This window comes from Candoia aspera, chromosome 1 (assembly GCF_035149785.1).
Source record: "Candoia aspera isolate rCanAsp1 chromosome 1, rCanAsp1.hap2, whole genome shotgun sequence".
Taxonomy (NCBI): Eukaryota; Metazoa; Chordata; class Lepidosauria; order Squamata; family Boidae; genus Candoia; species Candoia aspera.
Window position 1 is genome coordinate 2,807,553 of NC_086153.1, and position 21,086 is coordinate 2,828,638.

General features: G+C 46.2%; 1 protein-coding gene across 1 annotated transcript in view; it reads left to right on the forward strand.

The window, feature by feature from the left end:
• The window catches only part of LOC134488626 (transient receptor potential cation channel subfamily V member 2-like), a 37,105-nt gene that overhangs the window by 11,198 nt on the left and 4,821 nt on the right, over positions 1-21,086 (forward strand). The window contains exons 8-15 of the mRNA XM_063291089.1: positions 6-164; positions 2,802-2,897; positions 4,216-4,286; positions 6,525-6,690; positions 8,152-8,218; positions 8,988-9,295; positions 10,061-10,173; positions 11,377-11,497. Of these exons, the coding sequence (XP_063147159.1) occupies positions 6-164; positions 2,802-2,897; positions 4,216-4,286; positions 6,525-6,690; positions 8,152-8,218; positions 8,988-9,295; positions 10,061-10,173; positions 11,377-11,497 (1,101 nt within the window). The remainder of the gene's footprint in view (positions 1-5; positions 165-2,801; positions 2,898-4,215; positions 4,287-6,524; positions 6,691-8,151; positions 8,219-8,987; positions 9,296-10,060; positions 10,174-11,376; positions 11,498-21,086) is intronic.

Here is a 21,086-nt window from a genome sequence, read left to right on the forward strand (position 1 = left end):
CTCAGAACCGGTACAAGATGGTGGTCCTGGAGCCTCTGAACAAGTTACTGCAGCACAAGTGGGAGTCCTACATCGCAAAACGGTTTTTCCTCAGTTTATTCATCCATCTGGGTTTCATGGTGATCTTCACAGCCACTGCTTACTACCGGCCCCTGGAAGGCGAGGTAACTATTGTTTAAACAAATGGATGCCTTTGGGAAAGAAAATGTGGTGACTTTATGTTAAGCCCAACCTACCTCACAAGGTTGATCTGGTGAAAAAAATGGAGAGGGGCATGCTACTGATTTCTTGGAGAAAAACGGGATATAAAACCTAAACTAAATGAGAGCGGTATCAAACCAAAAAAGAATATGTTTCCAAAGGGTGATGGAGTAACATTGATGGATTTTATTTAAAGAACGTGCCCTTGGGTAGGCACGCTACAGTTCACAGCAGCCAGCATAGCTTTGTTGTAAACAAATCATGCAAGACTAATTTCAACTCCTTTGGTAGAAATGTTAGCTTAGTAGATAAGGGGAATGCTGTAGACATAGTCTACCTGGACTCCAGAAAACCTCCAACGCGTCTCGTGATAATCTTTTCCATAAAATGATAAAATATGGACTAGGTCATACCACTGTTAGATGGATTTACAGTGGGCTGTATGATTACACCTGGGCGGGTGGGGTCACGAATAGCTTAATTCAGCTAGGAGGGAAGAATTGAGAAGAGGACCTCTGTCCTGGGCCCTGTGCCTTGGGTGACTTGGGTGACCAGGTGGGGGGGATACTTTATCTGATTATAAATGACACATAGCTGGGAAGGATGCAGATACTTCAGATAAAATGTAGACGATACAAAAGATCTAGACAGACTTGAGCAGTGGGCTGAAATGAAATAGGATGGAACTGAGGAGGGAGAAATGTCAAGTTCTGTATCTGGGCAGGTAAAAATGGAAAGCACAAATATGGGATTTGGGAGACCTGACTTAGCGGTAGTACATGTGAATGGGATCTGGGTGACCTTGTTGACCACAAATTAACCACGAGCCAGCAGCGTGATGCAGCTGCTAAAAGGGCCAATGCTATCTCAGGATGCATGAACAGGAGCACAGAGGCCAAGTCACAGGAAGTAGCTGTTCCCCTCAACTTTTGCCCTGACCAGTCCCCATTTGGGATCCTGGGTCCAGGTCTGGGCATCACTGTTCAAAAAGGGCAGTGCCAAATTGGAACAAGTTCAGAGGAGGGCTACCAAGATGGTGAAAGATCTGGAAACCTCGTTCTGTAAGGAAGTCTTAAAGGATCGGAGTATGTTCACCCTACAGAAAAGACGATCAAGGGAGATATAATAGAAGTCTTCAACACCTGAGGGGTCGTTCCACAGAGAGGGAATGGATTTGTTCTTTCTTGCCCCAGAAGTAATGGGTTGGAAGTACAAGGAAGGAAGGTCCAGCTGGACACCAGGAGGAACTCTGTGACTGTACAAGTTGTCTGTTAGTAAAACAGGCTGCCTCATGAAGTGGGTGTTCTCCTTTCTTGGAGGTCTTCAAAGAGAGGCTGGATAATTATGTGTCAGAGATGCTCCATTGGTTCCTGAACTGAGCTGGACCAGGTGACCTTTAAGATACCTTCCAATTCCATGATTCAATGACTTGATTGCTTAGGACCTATCCTTTAGCCCTACCCTCAGTGCAGTAACACATCAGACTTCATTAAAACCCTTCGAAATCTGTAAAGTAAAGGTAAAGGTTTCCCTTGACATTAAGTCCAGCCGTGTCCGACTCTAGGGGGCAGTGCTCATCTCCGTTTCAAAGCCGAAGAGCCGGCGTTTGTCCGAAGACACTTCCCTGGTCATGTGGCCGGCATGACTAACCGGACCGCCGTTACCTGCCTGCTGAAGCGGTACCTATTAATTGACTCACATTGGCATGTTTTCGAACTGCTAGGTTGGCAGGAGCTGGGACTAGCAACGGGAGCTCACCCCGTCAGGCGGATTCGAACTGCCGACCTTCTGATTGGCAAGCTCAGCGGTTTAACCCGCAGCGCCACTGCGTCTACTCAAAATGGAAAGAGTCTTAACTCTTCTCTAGAAGGAATGCCCAGCGTGACCAGCCAGACCTTCAGCTCTTCCATCTTCTCTCTCTCTTTTTTTAATTAAGCTTTATTAATTTTCAAGACTTATTAAAACACAAAATACAGAAAATAGGACAGATAGGATACAAGTTTAAAAAAGAAACAAGGAAAACTAAAACAGTGAAGGAATAGACAGAAAAACATATAAGACAGGTGGCTTCTGACCTTCTCCAACACAGATATAAAAGTACATAAAATTTAATCTCTTACTATTAATTAAACCTTTAGTAACTTTATTTCTCTAAAACCAAACCATTTAATCATCAAAACCCAAAATCAAAACTTCATTTTTTTGTCTTACAAGCAAATAGTCCAAAAGCGGCTTCCAAATAGAAACAAATTCAGTTCATCTTTTCTTCATAAGGAATTAATGTTTCCTTCTGGGGGGGGGGAAATCTGAGATGGAATAAATGAATGCCCATCTCTGAGTCTCTAAGAGGGTATATCAGAATGGAGATCACTGATACCAGCCCTGTAAACCTTGTTCATCTAAGGCAGGGTTTCTCAGCCTTGGCAGCTTTAAGATGGGTGGACTTCAGCTCCCAGGATTCCATGCTGGCCAGGGAATTCTGGGAGTTGAAGTCCACCCATCTTAAAGCTGCCAAGGTTCAGGAACACTGGTTTTAGGATCTGCCATCTCCCTCACGCCAGGCTCTCTGTCCTTAGCCTGTTCTCTTCATTTCTTTGCAGCCTTCTGTTCCAATGCCAGAGACGGTCGAGAACTTATCGAGGTTTATTGGGCCTGTGGTCGTTTTAATCGGCGGCATTTATCTCTTTGTTGCTCAGGTAGGGTGTCTTTTGAGCTTACAGCTCCTCTGATCACAAACGTACTCTTAATACACGGAGTTATAAAAAGCACAACGCTGCAAACACCTTTGATAGAAGAAGCATTCCATCTTTTCCCACTGGCAAACACGTGTGTCTTCTGCAGGAACCCAACATGCTCCATTTGCATCAACTCATGTAAAAACTTGCGACACGCATGTAAGCTATTCGTCATGAGAACTGACGGCGAGCAGGAGGGGGCCCCGATCCAGGGGGGAAAACGCCTGCGTAGTCCTGAGGAGTTGAGCAGCCATTCAGAGAGACACGGATCAGGCCCGCCTTAACCTTTGGGGTTTATCTGTCTGGGTTTTTCCCACGCTTCTTCAGTTTGTTAGGATTCTGTTTATGTAGCAGTAATAAACACTAGAGAACTACTCCTCGTCTCAGTGTGTGTGTCTCTGTTAGGACACTATTAAGGAAATAATTCTTTGGCACACGTGTTGCTACTGGTGGCGTCCCAAACGTAGAGAGGATTTTGTTTCCCCATTCAGAAAGTGGGCTGGAACTGTCGGCCAATGCAAGCTCATCTCATCAGCCAAATTTTCTTTTTAATAGGCTGGCAGCATTAAAAGAAAGATGTAGGCACGCATTATTAACTGTCAAATGAATTCTGCAGGTACAAGTAGTCTTTGCTTAACTACCACAATTAAGACCGGAATTTTGGTTGCTAAGTGAAGCGGTCATTAAGCCAACCAGACCCAATTTTACGACCTTTTTTGCGGCAGTCGTTAAGCAAATCACCACAGGTGTCACCTCCCAGAATTCTCCAGCCAGCTATGCTGGGAGTTGAATCAGTCCTTTTCCTTCAAGGCAGAACTCAACCACTCAAATATGATCCTGAAAGTGATTTGTCTCCAGCCTAAAAGAGGTCAGGGAGTAAGTCTGCAGGCTCCACCATTTACCCCCTTGAAAAGCATATTCATTCCTGTACTTCTGCAATTGATCTGTGTCCAGTGGTGTGCTGCTAAATTTATTTATTTATTTATGGTTCAAATTTAATTACTGCGCATCTCCCCCCAAAGAGGGACTCTGGGCGCTAAACGTTTACGAATCGGCTCCGCTGGACCCATTGGCACCACTGTGCCACGGCACTATCTGCGACACAGTGGATTGGCACTCTGGGTGCAACAGGTCAGCTCCGCTTTTGAGTGGCTTGCAAAATTCCAGAAAATTTAACAGTTGGCTCTCGCGAGCCGGTGTGAGCCGGCTCTAGCACGCCCCTTCCCACGTCCCTGTAACAATGCAGCGTTCTGATTTCTGTCCTTATTTATTCCCTCAGAGTTTTTACTTCTGGAGGAGGCGTTTCTCTTGGAAAAGTCTTCTGGTGGACAGCTGCTTCGAAATGTTCTTGTATGTGCCTCTACGTTGCTGTTATTCTGGAAGGGTTCAATATAGCGTGCACCAACCTGGCCTCTCTTTGATTCCAGGACTTTGCATTTCAAAGATGCTCCTATGTTGCATTCACCGTACCTCCCCCCGATAGCTCCAGCTAACAGTTGCTGCCCAAACCCACCTGAAAGATGCTAAGGTGGGGAAGCCCAACCCCTGATCACACCAGAAACAACGTTAAGAGAATGCACTGATTATCCTTGCAATAGAGGAGACTTTGGGGACCAGGTCCCCTGTGACAAGGCAAGATCGTGCTTATGAATTAAGTCTAAGAAATATGGATTATCTTTTGGGGACTTGCAACCAGCAACGTTCTAGGAAATCAGACAGGACCCCTCTGACCTTAACTCAGTCTGCAGGTTGATTATGAGGTTGGATCAGCTGTGTGGCTAGGGAGGGATCTGCTTGATGAAGGTGGGGTGAATTCACTGAAGAAGCAGCATGGTCCACACTGGGTGAAGGAAGAGCACTGATGCTCATGTTAATGGCAGAGCAGGGGGTTGGAAGCTGTCCAGGATCTGTTTGAAGAAGGAGGAAGTAGACAGACCCAGGTCACAATGTCTCAACCGAAGGGACAGAAATGTTAGGGTAGATCAGATGGGGAAAGTTACTCAAAAGATCCTCAGAGAGGTCAGTTTGAAGGCAGAGGCCAGTATTAGTTGGTCTGGAGTTGCAATGCTGACTGCAGTCAGGAAATCAGAAGACGCTTAATCCTTGGGAGAAGAGCAATGACAAATCTCGATAAAATAGTTAAGAGCAGAGACATCACACTGACCACAAAGGTCCGCATAGTTAAAGCAATGGTGTTCCCCGTAGTAACATATGGCTGCGAGAGCTGGACCATAAGGAAGGCTGAGCGAAGGAAGATGGATGCTTTGGAACTGTGGTGTTGGAGGAAAATTCTGGGAGTGCCTTGGACTGCAAGAAGATCGAACCAGTCCATCCTCCAGGAAATAAAGCCAGACTGCTCACTTGAGGGAACGGTATTAAAGGCAGAACTGAAATACTTTGGCCACACAATGAGAAGGCAGGACACCTTGGAGAAGATGCTGATGCTGGGGAGAGTGGAGGGCAAAAGGAAGAGGGGCCGACCAAGGGCAAGGTGGATGGATGATATTCTAGAGGTGACGGACTTGTCCCTGGGGGAGCTGGGGGTGTTGACGACCGGCAGGAAGCTCTGGCGTGGGCTGGTACACGAAGTCACGAAGAGTCGGAAGTGACTAAACGAATAAACAACACAATGTCCTGCTATCCATACAGTGCTTGCCCTACTGTAGTAAATGTCCTAGGTGCTTCTTCCCTAGCCACACGACTGACCCAACCTCATAATCAGTCTTCAGACTGACTGAGCGAAGGCCAAAGGGGCCCCTTCTGATTTGAAGAACAGGGTTTCTCAACCTGGGCAACCTGAAGATGGGTGGACTTCAACTCCCAGAATTCTTCAGCCAGCATGCTGAGTTGATCTCAAAGTTACTGAGGTTGAGAAACACTATCCTAACACTATTGCTGGTTAGAAGTCCAAAAAAGATGATCCAACTACAGGTAGTCCTTGACTTACGACCATTCATTTAGCGACCGTTCAAAGTTACGATGGCGCTGAAAAAAGTGACTTACAACTGGTCCTTGAACTTATGACTGCTGCAGCGTCCCTGTGGTCACATGTTCAAAATTCAGGCACTTGGCAACCAGCATGTATCTATGACGGTTGCAGTGTCCCGCGGTCACATAATTGTCGTTTGCGACCTTCCCAGCTGGCTTCTGACAAGCAGAGTCAGTGGAGGAAGCCAGATTCGCTTAACAACCGTGGCAGAAAAGTGTAAAATCGGGTGTGACTCACTTAACGATTGCCCTGCTTAGCAATGGAACTTTCAGCCCCAACTGTGATCATAAGTTGAGGGCCACCTGTATTCTTCTTCTATGTTGGCAAAGGAGAGACTTTGCAGGGGGAGTCAAAAAAGTCAAGATGGCCATGCAGTCAAAGCGCTATGCCTGCCATCCATGTCAAAAAGGGACGTTGATTGCATGTTGTGACATCCATCTTGACTCTTTGGACCCCCTCCCCACGATCACCCCACCTCTATTTTTGTTTTTGTTTTATTTTCAATCCTGCCCATACAGAGCTCATGAAAAATGCACCTCCGTTTCTCTCCCTCCCAAAATCACCGCTCTCCTTTTCCTTCTCTCCTCCGGCCCCTGCAGGTTTGTCCAGTCGCTTGCCATCCTGGCCTCGTCCGTGATGTACTTTGCCAAGCTGGAAGACTACGTGCTGCCCATGGTGTTCGCCTTGCTTTTGGGCTGGGTGAACATGCTGTACTACACCCGAGGTCTTCAGCAGACGGGAATCTATATCGTGATGATCCAGAAGGTAGATCACCGAGCCGGAGCTTCTGTTCCCCAATATTGGAATACCTCTGATTTCACAGGGCAGCTCTGACCCTAAATGCAGCTTATCAATTACAGCTCGTCCTCGCTTAGCAACCACAACTCAGTCGTTAAGTGAAGTGGTCACTAAGTGAAACACCACAATTTTATGATCTGGCTTCTGCTTTCCTTGGCTTTACAGACCTGTGAAGGTCGTAAAGGCAAGGATTGGTTGCAGAGTTACTTCTTCCTTGCCGTCATAACTGCGAATGGTGAATTTCATAAATCAAGATGCTTTCGGGACATGTTTTTAAAGCGCAATCCAATCCATCTTCCAAAATCTCAAAGATCCCAACCTTCCTTTTTTCAGGATGGCACATCTCTTCCCAGAATACAGTTCTAACTGAGAATAAAACTAAGCATTAATAAATGCAGGGATTAATAAATGCAAGTCCTTTTCCTTCACTTTTATTATCATCAGATAAACTAAGACTTCTGTTGGTGGGAAAACAGCTCTGCAAAAAAAATACTATACTGAATCAGCAAATAGTTTCATAAAAGACTCTGATTAATGTAGTTCCATCAATATCATCTGTAGAAACTCTGTTCTCCTTAAGTTAAAAAAAAAAGTTAAGATACCCTTAAGAGAAATGTAACTCATAGTGACTTTACGGAGGTGTTTTGGGGGAAACAATATGAAAGTGGTTTGCACAGCCATGTTCTAAAATTTTCCTTAATTTTCTGGCCAGGGATCTCCTGGTGGTCTTCCATCCCTGCAAAGCCTTTTTTTCCCTAGATGACACAGTCCACGTTTAGAACATGAGGCTTCTTGTTTGTTAATTATACTGTTATATATAGTAAGAAGCCCATATACATATTGGATTCAGGTGAAGAGAAGGCCTTTCAAACCCATTTTACCATGCTCGGTGAAAGAAATCCAGAACTAGAATGCACCAACATAGAATCCAGTTACTCAAATGTATTAAAAGGAAAAGGTGGATCTTGGAAAATGGATCAGTGTACTTTAGCACCCTGTTTATCAGTAAGAACATTAAGGCAGGGCCCCAGTGATGTCGTAGATCCTCTTTCTGACTGTCTCTTGCTGCAGAGGAAACCAGACGATCCAATCAGGAATGCACAGATGTTCCTCTCCTGCAACGGTTTGCAAACCAATATTTGGAGAATTACATTAATGGTGCAGGGACAGCTCTGCGCTATCCTGTCTTTTATTCCCCCACCTTGGCTTCTGCTGACCCAAGATTAGTCGCCTGTCTCAGGCAAAGGACTTGAATAACCTACACCAGTGTTTCTCAGACTTGGCACCTTTAAGATGGTTGGACTTCAACTCCCAGACTTCAACTTTCCCATGCTGGCTGGGGAATTCTGGGAGTTGAAGTCCACCCATCTTAAAGGTCCCAAGTCCGAAAAACACCGACCTACACACTGTTTCTCATTCTTATCCCAGGCTATCTTGAGGGACCTTCTGCATTTCCTGATGGTTTATGTGATCTTCCTCTTTGGTTTTGCGACAGGTGAGTGTCGTGGTGGGGGGAGGAAGGGGGGAGCGTAGCCAAGTTAAGCTCTTCTCAGGCAAGAAGACTTGCAGATTGCCACAAGAGCAGGAGGTAGCCAAAGAAAGGTCCTCATCTTGGTGTCCTTGGTTGATGGTCAAGCAAGCGATGGTCAAGCAGGTTTGTTTGGAACTCCGACAGCCCCGTCTCTGACCGCTAGGCTGGGATTTATAATAGGAAAGGCTTCTGCTGCAGGAGTACCTTCAAAAGGGGCGAGCAGATTTCAGTTTTGTGGCAGACAAAAGGTCCACCGGCTGAAGCCAGGTGGGAAATAAGGACTCAGGCTGAAGGACACGCAGAGAAGAATTGGAGATCAGGAACCAGGAACAAGCTTGTCTGCCAAAATCGGCATGTGGCTTTTATTCATTCATTCATTCATTCACTCATTCAGTTTCAATTTCCTCTGAGCATTCGTTGACGGCCACATGATGTCAAACAGCCTTTTAGATGTTCTACTGTCCAGCTGTTGGGAGTCCAGATTTTCGGTATCTTGATGGAAATAAGAATCTAATAAGATCAGTTTAATGAAGGATGATGCATCCAAGATCTTCTAGCCCATGCTGGCTGGAGAATTCTGGGAGCTGCAGTCCACCCATCTTAAAGTTCCCACGGTTGAGAAACACTGTTCTAGCCAATTTGGGCCTCAGGTCCAACTACCCTTAAACCAAGAACATTCCAGAAAGGTTGCAGGAAGGAGCTGTTGAAATTTCCAATGACTCTCGTTTTTCAGCTCTCGTCATTCTCACCGGGGACGCCTCCCACTTGGCCCACAATGTGTCTCTCCCGCTCCGCAGCGACTCTGAAGGCCAGGCCGCGTACGCAGGGCTTCTTAAGGCTTCTCTGCAGCTCTTCAAGTTCACCATCGGCATGGGTGACCTGGAGTACTGCGAGAAGACAAAATACAGCTACTTTGTGATGGTCTTGCTCCTCCTCTTCGTCATCTTGACGTACATCCTGTTGCTCAACATGCTGATTGCCCTGATGAGCGAAACGGTCACCAATGTCTCAGGGTACAGCCAAAGCGTCTGGAAGTTGCAAGTAAGCCCCCTTTTGTGGTGACAGTGGCCGTTTCTGCCCCAGCAGTGGCTTAATTTGAAGCAGGCTCGAAGAAGCTAGTAGACTTCGCCTTCCTTCCTGGGCTGTCCGGGGCAGGATCAAAAACATCAAGGGGGCAGCTGTGACAGTGTGATCAAAGCCCATGGTCACTTTTTTGACATCCCCACGCCCCAGGCAGCTTCCCGCTTGCTTGACCCACCTGGTGGCCTCCAGTCCTGTTAAACGTCAACCCCCTGAAGATCCCACCAAGACCAAGACAGAACATTCCTCTCAAATAATTCTGGAGGAAACACCAAAGCAAAGAAAAAATGGCCTTGTTTTGGCAATCAACAAGGCAGGGTACTGTATATATCAGTCCCACAGTTCCTAGAACATAGGAAGATCAGCAGTGCCCTGCTGGATCAGAGCCCCTGGCCCATCTCGCCCAGCAGTCTGTGCTCACAGTGGCCAGCCGATTGCCCAAGGAGACCCACCAGCCTGCAGCAAGGGCCTTCAGAGGCAGTCCCACTGCCATCGAGGCTAATAGCTATCGACCCTTGGCTTCCAGGAAAGGCCCAATTCTAGAGAGCCTCCCTGCTGCCCCTCTACCCCTTGGCAGCATGTTCCATGGCCATGAGTGATGGGAGGTGTAGTCCAAAAGATTGAGAGGGTGCCAGGATGGGCATGGCCCATATGTGTTTGAGAGAGGGATCGTCTCTCTCTCTCTCTCTCTGATTTATAAGGTCTGTTCTCAATCTGTACTTGTAGAGAGCAATTGCTATTATGGAGATAGAGAGAAACTGGATCTGGTGCTGGAAGAAAAGCCAGAGAGCCGGCTGTTTCATCTCCATCAGCTCTGAGGACAAGAGGTGGTTTTTTCGGTAAGCCTAACCAGACCCTGTCGTGGCGCACAACCACAATGCAGCACGGCACGGCGCGAGAAGAAATTGGTTGAGCGCCTTGAAGGTTGTATTACTTATCCACGTAGGTTCGTCTGAGATCGTGGTGGTTCTTAAGGAGGGAGGGGGCGGTTAGGAGAGATCTTGTGTCCACAGGGTAGGGTCAAAAAAGTCAAGATGGCACAGTGTGATGCTCATAATAACCAGGTAGAATGTACCATAATGGCCACCATCTTGAGTTTTTTTATTCTGCCCAGTGGACACCCTTGTCTCTGCCCCAAGGGCCGTGCAATCTAGAAATACACTTGCTGGAAGAAATGGTTGAAGTTCATCTGATCTTCAGAAAGAAGAGGTAGCATTTTAAAAACAAAAAGGCACGGTATGAAGCTGTGTGCGTAGATGATGGAAACAAGGACGTCGCATAAGGATAAAAGGGTACAGAAAGAAATAGTGAACGGGGTTGGCACGGATCACTTTTAGATCTGTTTCCTTCCTTTTTCTTATAACTTTTCTTTCTTTTGATTACTATTTGGGACTCCCTTTCTGCATTTTGCAGCAGCGTTTGTGCAGGAGGCCAAAATGGAGCAGGCGACAGACATGGCATCGCAATTCATTCCCATCTCATGCATACAAAGGGGTGGGGCTTGGATGCTGGGGCCACCACCTTGCCCATTTTGACCCCCCCCCCCCCAAATTGGTAGATACTGCTGGTGTTTTGCAAATGTGGCTTACCCTGAAAGGGAAGAGTGGGATCACTGCGTAAAACTTCCTTTATTTCAGCATAATTGTAACAGGCTGTGAGAATAATCTTGAGGAACTGGAGGAATTGCTGCAGCCAAGACAATGGTCAGATAAGAGAGGACTGAGTCCGAGGCAGGAATGTAACCTGAGAAAGCGTCTCAGACTGGACCTTCCCGGGTTCTCTTGAACATAAAGGCAGGGAGGGGGAAGGGCATTCAGACATGCAAGATTCTATTATGGCAACCTTATAACAAAACTAGCATTAGCATTCCTAGCTTTGGGTTCCTGGTCTGGACTACCTCGAAGGGCTGATGTTAATTATCTGCAGCTCTGCTTGAAAGGCACTTCTACTGTGTTCCAGTTTGGGGGGTTGCAGCCTAAGAAATTATGGGGTGCGCTTATGAGAGAAATGAGTACTGCGTGTAACTCTTGAGTCTTTTCTAGAGTCGAAGAGGCAAACTGGGAAGACTGGAATGAAAAACTCAATGCCCTCAAAGAAGATCCCGTGGGATCCAACATTCTGGAGGAGTCACCTGGTAAGAAGGGCACGGTAGCTGTGGCAACAGTTTGCTTTCACACATGTCTACCTTCAGTGACTTTCTAAGCCAGGGTTTCTCAACCATGGCAATTTGAAGATGGGTGGACTTCAACTCCCAGAATCCTCCAGCCAGGATGCTGGCTAGGGGATTCTGGGAGTTGAAGTCCACCCATCCTCAAGTTGCCACGGTTGAGAAAGCCTGTTCTGAGCTGTAGGTTGGATTTAATTGAGTGGTGCTAAGTTCATTGGGGAACATTGTCTTTTATCCGCCAGCAGACGGCAGTGTGGCTTCATCAAACTGAAAAAGCTTGCCATAATTGGAGGAATGCTAGGTTATAATACCATAGCAAAAGAGTCTAGTAGCATCTTTTCCAACTAACAAATTTTATTAAAAAGCAGAAGTTTGGGGGAACTCCAGCTCCCTGCATCCCATGCTGCAGCTCCTGAAAGCTCCCGCCTTTTAATCAAACATGTTAGTCACAGAAGGGGCCACCAGACTCCTGAATTTTTGGAGGAAGTCGCAGAACGAGGCTCCGTCTTACAGCTCCCCATAAAAACCCCGGGCTCTGCTGACAGCCTGGCCCAGCACCCGAAGGAAGATCCAGGTCCTGAAGGCTTTCGGAAGGCGAACAAGGCTGAGACCATCGGAATTTCAAGGGGAGATTGTCCCACCGGGCAGGCGCCATGCTAGAGAAGACAGGCCACCTGGGTCCTGCTAGAAAATACTGATGCACGGAGGGATAGGGAATTTGCTTCCTCTGCCAGCCCTGGTGGGACAGGCAGACACAAATGGAGACAGGTGGTCCCACAAGTAACCTGGCTCTGTGCCATGTAGGGCAGCCTTGCTCAACCTTTTGACCCAAGAGGAACCCTTGAAATATTTTCCAGGCCTCGGGGAACCCCTGCACATTCAGTCTCAAATCTAGGCCAGAAGTCACAAAATGATTATATTCGATTTATGGGTAGGCCTGGATATATGCATTAACAGTGTTCTTAAACTAAAACTAAAGAATGAAGCATACCTCTCTGAAGTTGCCCAAATTTGAAATACTTCTTAAAATAAATCATGCTCTCCCAGGGAACCCCTAGTGACCCCTGGCGGAACCCGAGGGTGCCACGGAACCCTTGCTGAGAAACCCTGATGTAGGGCTTTATAGGAGATAACCAGTATCTTGAATGGCGCCTGGACGCCAGTGCAGCACGCGGAGCAGAGCAGACAGTTACATAGCTGTACATTGGTGCACCCCAAACATCACGGGTCCCCCATGTGGGGGAGATGGGCGGTGATAAAAATATGATAAATTAATAAATAAATCACGCGTTGCCGCATTCTGGACCGGCGGCTGGTTCTAAGGGGTTGAAATAAATTCTGAAACAAACGTACTTCCGTGGAGTCCTTGTTCTCTGAGCTTGGTGGTTTTCTTGCAGACGTTTCGTTACCCGACTGGGTAACATCTTCAGTGCATTTTCAGTGCATTACCTAGTCGGGCAACGGAACGTCTGCCAGCCAACCGCCAAGCGCAGAGAGCGCCAAGGACGGCACGGTTCAATCCTGAGCTGCAGAGATCCTCTTCTAAAGCTACTTCCGTCCAATCAAACGAAAACTGGTAAGAAAAAGAAGGTGAAACTCTGCTCAGCCCAGTACTTGTCTGAATAGCAAGCTTCCTGTCTTCCCTGCTCCTCTAGAGTTGAAACCTTGGGCACTGCTGGCACGCGGAAGGCCACGCTTGGGAGCATCCGAGGAGGAGGAGGAGGAAGAGCTGCGCACCATGAACCCATAGGAGAAGCAGGAAGCACAAGGGCGGAGTGACGGGGCGTCTCAGCAGCTGCAGGACCAACCCAAACGGCTCTTCGGTGAAAACAGAGGGTGTGATTTGGGGCCTTTTTGCTGAACTAACTTCTGCAGTGGAGGAAGGGTTCTGCCTGCCCTTCAGTGAATGCAGCGCACGAGTCGTCTCTTTTGCAGAAATTGAGACATGAAACCCTCACAGAGCTTAGCCCCTTCAGCTTTTTCATTGATCGTTATTATTCTCTATTATGAAAGACTAGCTGGGTTTAATCTCACACTTCCCCTATTTTTTCACATATATAGCTCGCCAATCCCTGATAGAGCAGTCCACGCACACCCTTTGCCTATCAGGCACACTCTACCCTCCTGGGCCTCTGGGAGGCTCACAAGCTGGACCCCTGGCCCTGAACCCTTTCCCTGGCAATTGGCATTCCAAGGTAGGCTGCTGTTGAGCTTGGAGGTTCCATTCAGGTGGCATCTTCCAAGTGATGCAGATTCCTTAGGACTTCCTTATGCATTATTTCAAGCCGCCTTCCACCCGCTGTTTGGCTCAAAAGTTCTCCCCAAGCGATGGGCAAATCATAGAACCAGACCCAAGGAGGCAGCTTTAAAAGGCATGACACTAGAGGAAGGGGATGGGGAGGGAAGAGGAAAAAAGAAGAAACAAAGATAGTGGGTGTTGAAGAATGATGTCCTTCTGCTATCCAAGGAAGGATGGCCTTGCATCGGTCAGCATGAGCCCTTCCTTCCCTTTGCTGTTTCCCGCCACCACCACCCTGAATTGGGAAACCCCAGACCACACGGGGTCCCCAATTACAGATGCTGGAAGGACGTTTTTGTTGCGTGGGAGAGGAAAGGTGTAATGGTTGCCCAGCCCAAATACTCAGACTCACAAGAGGTTGCTAAATGAAATCTGATTTATTAGGGAACTTAGGACAAATACAGAGAAAGCTGAGAATGACAGAAAGCGCGCCAAATACAAACTTAAAACCCTCGTTGCAACCGTAACCCCGCCTCCCTACCAGCAGAGCCGCCCGTCCCAGGTGCTGGCAACCGTCAGATCTCCTAGCCTGGGAAAGTAACCTTGAACACAGGAGATAACCCAAATACATTCCAAGTTCACAGCCAAGAGATAAACCCCTCCCAACAGGAACCATCCTCCCGGCAAAGATGAAACACGCATCCAGCTAATGACATGCGAAACGTTACGATGTATCTAACACATTGAAACGGCGAACATGACAAAAGGGGACAATTTTGCAGCGCAGAGCAGCTGGCAAGATGGAGGGCAGAAGGAAGGGCAGGTGTGAATTCCAGCAAGGTCACAGCAGAAGAGCTGGAGGGGGAATGCGGAGGGGTCTGCAGCCAGCCAGCCAGCCGGCCGCTGGTAAAGCACCTTCTTCCTTCGCCCCCTCCCCAAAAAACGGACGGAAAGACTGAGCAAAGCTAATGCTTCAGCCGCAGGCCAGAGCAGCAGCTGACAGCCGCCGGAGCCCACTAACTTCCGGGGAGCTATGAAAGGGCTGAAGAATTGTTTCTAAGCTCAAGGCACAAGAGAGAAAGGAATTGTTTATAGGAGTCCTTAAGGTTTTGATATTTCCACTGGCAGAGGCATTAGTATAGGTATTGTATATAGCGGGGTTCCTCCACCTTGGCCACTTTAAGATGGGTGGACTTCCACTCCCAGAATTCCCCAGCCAGCCATGCTGGCTGGGGAATTCTGGGAGTGGAAGTCCACCCATCTTAAAGTGGCCAAGGTCCTGCTATATAGTATAGTTTTGGCAATGTTAAGTGATAAGTTTAGAATAAGAACGTCTGTTAAGCTTTTTGCACAATAAAGCTGATTAAATTCATTGAATCAATGAGTTTGTGGGTGGATTGGTTTGTTTGGGGTCAGGCTGGGTTAAAATTGGATGGTTGTTTGGCTGGGGCAAATAACAACAACAACAAAAACAACAACAGTCATTCTATCTGGTATATTATGTGTTGGTTGTGATCTTCTGTGTGCCTCCCAGTCACTGCTATGAGAGGAGCAGCTGTTTAAATTGTTAGCCGAGTCAAGTCAAGTCATAAAATAATAAGCAAAATAAATATAAAAATAAAATAAAAAAAATAAAGGAAAAGGAAAAGGAAAGGAAAATAAATAAAATAAAATAAAATAAAATAAAATAAAATAAAATAAATAATAAAATAAAATAAAATAAAATAAAATAAAATAATAAAATAAAATAAAATAAATAAAATAAATAAAATAATAAAATAAAATAAAATAAAATAAAATAAAATAATAAAATAAAATAAAATAAAATAAAATAAAATAAAATAAAATAAAATAAAATAAATAAAATAAAAGACTTGGAAGGAACCAGTCCTATCTGCTGCTCCAGGCAGTTGGCTGTCCAGCCTCTGGACCCCGCAGCTGGGAGCAACCCATCACCTTTGAACTGATCCTTTAAATCAAAGCTTACCATGGGATTGTGTAAAGCTGGGATTTACACAATCTGGCTGTTTTGGCAAAGCATTGTGAGTAAAGACTAGAAATGGGTGAGCCTTCCAAATGGATTTAGCTTCCTTCCCTCCCACCCTGTCCTTTAAAACCCCCCACTGAACAGACACAGCAAAGACATAATAAAACATAGAATGGAGAAGCAGGCCAACCAGCTCTGCGTAAGCTTGAGGAAGGATGATACAAAAGGAATTGGCCCAACGTCCCTTGGCAGAGAGTTCCAAAGGCTCGGAGCCACCACTGAGAAGGCCTTTTCTTCCACTTCCACCTAACAGGCCCCTGATGGCGATGCTGTGGATGATGAAACCAGAGGAAGGGCTTTCCCACAAGACCTGAAAGAGCGACAAGGGCAAATGCCATCTTTCAGAGGATCAAGTAGACAAAAGCTTTACCCTGGCTATCCTGCATATCAGCAACTTGCGGCCCTTGGAGAAAACCCGCCTTTTCTATGCTAACACTAGAAGGACGGTGTCCTCTGAATGGAGCACCGTTCAGGGCCTGCCCTTGCATCCCCACATTCAGCTCCTCGCATGTGAAAAGCCAACCAGGGTCTTTCTGCATCTGAACATTAAGTGTGCAGATGCACCAGAAGCCTCCTCATTTTGGGCGGGCTGGAAGCTGGGGTTGTTTGCTAAGACATTGCCTGCAGCTACATTGCTTGAAACCTCCAGCTGTTCAACCACATGAGATACAGCTGTTTTCGGGGGGGGCTATATTCCTGCAACAGCTGTAGAATTGAAGCAGCTCTGGGGCACCCTGTCACAAGAGGGAACTTTCTACAGGGTGATTACACTGAGAACATGCCTTTTCTTTGTATCTTTTCTTTGCTTTTTGGTAAGCAAACATGGTTCTACCTCCCTGGGCATTAAGATAAAGGCTGCATTTTAAAAACTCTGGTGGGCATCATCCCTCCCGCCCATCAATCCTCTCTCTCTTTTAACCGCATTGGCTGTTTTGACAGCCCCAAATTATTTTCTAGACCCCCCGGACCTCTAGGAACCCTTTGCAAACCAAGTGCTAAGGACTGTTCAACCAAATGCAATAGGATTGATGCAGTAACATATCCAGCAAGGAGATCTCTGTTTAAAAGCCAGATCTGGCATCCTTTTAGGAAGTGGGAGAGCAGCTGGAGACCTTTTAGGATGTGAAAAGTTGGTATGTGTTGCATTGCGAGGAATGGATGTTTATCCCGATGAGTGGAGATGGGCCTGTTGTTGCGGAATAACTATTCTGTAGCAAATCAGCAGAGGAAGCCAATAATTATTAATCCGTATTATTATAGTTTTAATTTTATTGTAAACCCCCCAGAGTCCCTCTTTTGGGGGAGATGGGCAGTGGCAAAATCTGAATAATAAAATAAAATAAAATAAAATAAGACGCTTAATCCTTGGGAGAAGAGCAATGACAAATCTCGATAAAATAGTCAAGAGCAGAGACATCACACTGACCACAAAGGCCCGCATAGTTAAAGCAATGGTATTCCCCATAGTGACATATGGCTGCGAGAGCTGGACCATAAGGAAGGCTGAGCGAAGGAAGATCGATGCTTTTGAACTGTGGTGTTGGAGGAAAATCCTGGGAGTGCCTTGGACTGCAAGAAGATCAAACCAGTCCATCCTCCAGGAAATAAAGCCAGACTGCTCACTTGAGGGGATGATACTAAAGGCAAAACTGAAGTACTTTGGCCACATCATGAGAAGACAGGACACCCTGGAGAAGATGCTGATGCTGGGGAGAGTGGAGGGCAAAAGGAAGAGGGGCAGACCAAGGGCAAGGTGGACGGATGACATTCTAGAGGTGACGGACTCGTCCCTGAGGGAGCTGGGGGTGTTGACGACCGACAGGAAGCTCTGGCGTGGGCTGGTCCATGAAGTCACGAAGAGTCGGAAGCGACTAAACGAATAAACAACAAACATAGCAGAGTGTCTATTCCTTATTGGTTTACCATATGCTTTTGCCTTACACGGTTAAACTTTGGACTTTTGGCACTTATTTATTTATTTAAAATGTTCAACTGCCCAGTAGCCAAAGCTCTCTGGGCAGATTACAATAAAACACCGTAAAAAACCCAGCTCAAACAAGATATAGCCAGTAAAATCCAATCATACCGTGAAAAGAGTCACTTATGCCATTGTCATCTCATGGACAGGCTACTGAAATACCCTCTACAAAGGGCTGCCCTGGGAGATAACCTAAAGCTTCAACCAATCCAAAATGAGGGTCTTGAAAACTAGAGACATTGGCATTGGGAGGAAGGGGGTCAAAAAAGTCAAGGTGGCCACCACGTCATTGAGGCCTCTCCCTTTTTTACCGGCATTGTGACGTTGGCCCAGCCCAGTGCTGGGTTTGTTCATCCGGCACAATGAGCCAGTGAATCGCGCAGAGTCGAGGAAAGAATTCGAACACTTCATTTCTGTGCAGAAGCAAAGAGGTACGCTTGGAACCCAAGTCTGAACCAAATGTGCCGAGGTCAGGAAAACGACATTTTTTATAATAAGAAAACCACAATCACATCAGTTAATGCATCATTCATTCCTGTTTCTACCTAAGCATGCGCAGTACCATATGCTATCCCATAATATGTCTGTGGGTGCACTTCATTAGCTAAGCTCTCCGCCTTTGGCTGTGTTTTCTAACATGCTAGCGATATGCTTTGTTTCATCTCCGGACCCTCGCCCAGACATTCTTGACCACAGCTCAGCTAAACCCCACATTGCCTGCTTCTGTTCCAGAAAAAAGTTCTTAGCAAAGTTTACAAACACACTACAGAACCACTGCCTGTGAGTTGAGCTGACGCTCCTTGCATACAAAGCCTCTGCGGTCAACATCCTTAGCTCCTGCCTTAGCTATGGATTGCTGATTCTAACAAGAGACGGAACGGTCAAGATGGAATCCAGGTAGTCCTCACTTAATGACCATTCATTTAGTGATGGTTCGGACTTACAATGGTGCTGAAAAAAAACGACTTACAACTGTTGCTTACACATACGACCACTGCAGCGATCTTTTAGTCACGTGATCACGATTTGGGCGCTTGGCAACCGGTTCACATTTAAGACCATCGCAGCATCCCGTGGTCATGTGATTGCCATTTTTTACCTTCCTGGCTGGCTTCTGGCAAGCAAAATCAATGGGGAGCCATGTGATTCACTTAACGACCATGTGGTTTGCTTAATGCCTGCGGTGATTCGCTTAATGACTGCTGCAAAGAGGTTGTAAAATAGGATAAGATTCATTTAATGACTGCTTTGCTTAGCAACTGAAATTCTTGTCTCAATTGTGGTTGTTAAGTGAGGACTGCCTGTAGTTCTGTTTGAAGCTAGTTCATGGCCCACTTACAAAAAGTCCCTAATAGTTTGTCAATAGGTTAATTGGCCAGGCCCACAGTGATGCTGGTAAAAAAGGGACAGGGCTTTGATTGTGTGGTTGCAGGCACTGTGAAAAGTTGTCCTTTTTTTACACCCCCCCCAACAATCCCTATTAAAACCTGCTTTATTTCCCTGCATGTTTGGTGCTGATGACATTAAAACTACCTTAATAGGTCAGGTTAGAGTGATCAAAAGGTTATTGTTTTTACTGGTGGGTGTTATTGAGCATAAACTGCCTCAAATCTTTTCTGCAAGCAGGCGGTCTATAAATAATTGTGAATATGTAGATTAAGTATTTAGACCAGTGTTTCTCAACCTTGGGAACTTTAAGAAGTGTGGACTTCAACTCCCAGAATTCTCCAGCCGGCATAGCAGTTTAACCAGTTTCCAGCACAGCAGCATCCACATTGCAAGGTTTTCTTCCAATGAGATTTCCTTCCTTCCTTTCTTCTCGCTGCTAAGTAAGTTGCCCCCCGTGAGAAATCAGACCCATTTAGCAAGACCGAAAGCTTTGTTCACCCCCTGCCTTGTACTTAAGGCTTAATTACCGTACATTTTCTTACACGGGGGAAAACAAGATGAATGTTCCTTAGGGAAGAAGCAAAAATCCAGGATGTGCAAGTAATCTGCAGCAAGACTGCAAAGCTGTGTTCTCTTGCCCTACCGGTAAATCTCACATAATGGGAAATCTTGGCTTGGGAAATCAGGAGAATGAGCAGAGGGAAATGCAACTTAATTTCCATATCTATTTTTAAAAAACCAACTTCCCTGCCAAGATAGATTGCACTATAAATGCTCCATCCACTCACATTCAGTTCTGATGACATACAGTACTGGATGCAGCTGCCTCACATATCTGCATAAACAGAAAGACAGAGTATTAATTAGTTAAGCAATTAAAGGAAAAGAAAAGTAATATGGAAGTGCTTTGCAACTGACTCATTCAGAAATGTTTTCTCAATTTCCCAGTCTAACTTTGGGTGTTGGGGTTTCGTGGTTATCTTTATCCTACCACTAACCAGGTCCAATCCTGATTAACTTTTTCAAGATCAGCTGGCTGCAGACTATCACTTGAGCTAATTCTCCCCCATGGACCTATTTGCACATTTTTCTTAAAAGCATTTGAGGTGTGGTTTGCCAATGCCTTCCTCTGAATATTTCTTTGAGTTGGCCACTGTTTCTCAACTAAGTTTCAGATGGGTGGACCTACTCCCAGAATTCCCCAGCTAGCATGCTGGCTGGGGAATTCTGGGAGGGTAAGTCCACCCATCTTAACACATGCTGGCTTTAAGAATTCAGGGAATTATAGCACAAGACCTCCGACTATCAAAGTTTAAAATGTAAGAAAGCTAGGTAAAAGTTCAGGTTCTTGTTTGCAAAAAATATTCCTTTTCTAATCTCTCTGTTGGGGCACCAGCAGATTTCTCAGTGCTCAGACAGTTCTACTAACATCACAAATAATATTCCCTAATAAGGGAAGTATTGCCTTTTGCTAAAAGCTATTAATTGAGACCTTCAGCAAAGGATCGTTACCTTGTCGTGGTGCTGGAGCTTGAGCACCTCAGTGATGCCGTGAGCTAAACCGTGAAGGGCCACCCAAGACGGGAAGGTCGTGACAGAGAGGTCAGACTAAAGGCGATCCCTGGGGAAGGTAATGGCAACCCACCCCAGTATTCTTGCCGTGAAAACCAAATGGATGAGTACGACCAGAGACATGTCGGTATACCATCGGAAGATGAGACCCCCAGGTCGGAAGGTGGTCAAAATGCTACTGCGGAGGAACAGAGGATGAGCTCAACTAGCCCCAGACGTGATGACGCAGCTAGCTCAAAGCCGAAAGGACGGCTAGCGGCCGACGGTGCTGGTGGTGAACGGCGAATCCGATGTTCTAAGGATCAACACACCATTGGAACCTGGAATGTAAGATCTATGAGCCAGGGCAAATTGGATGTG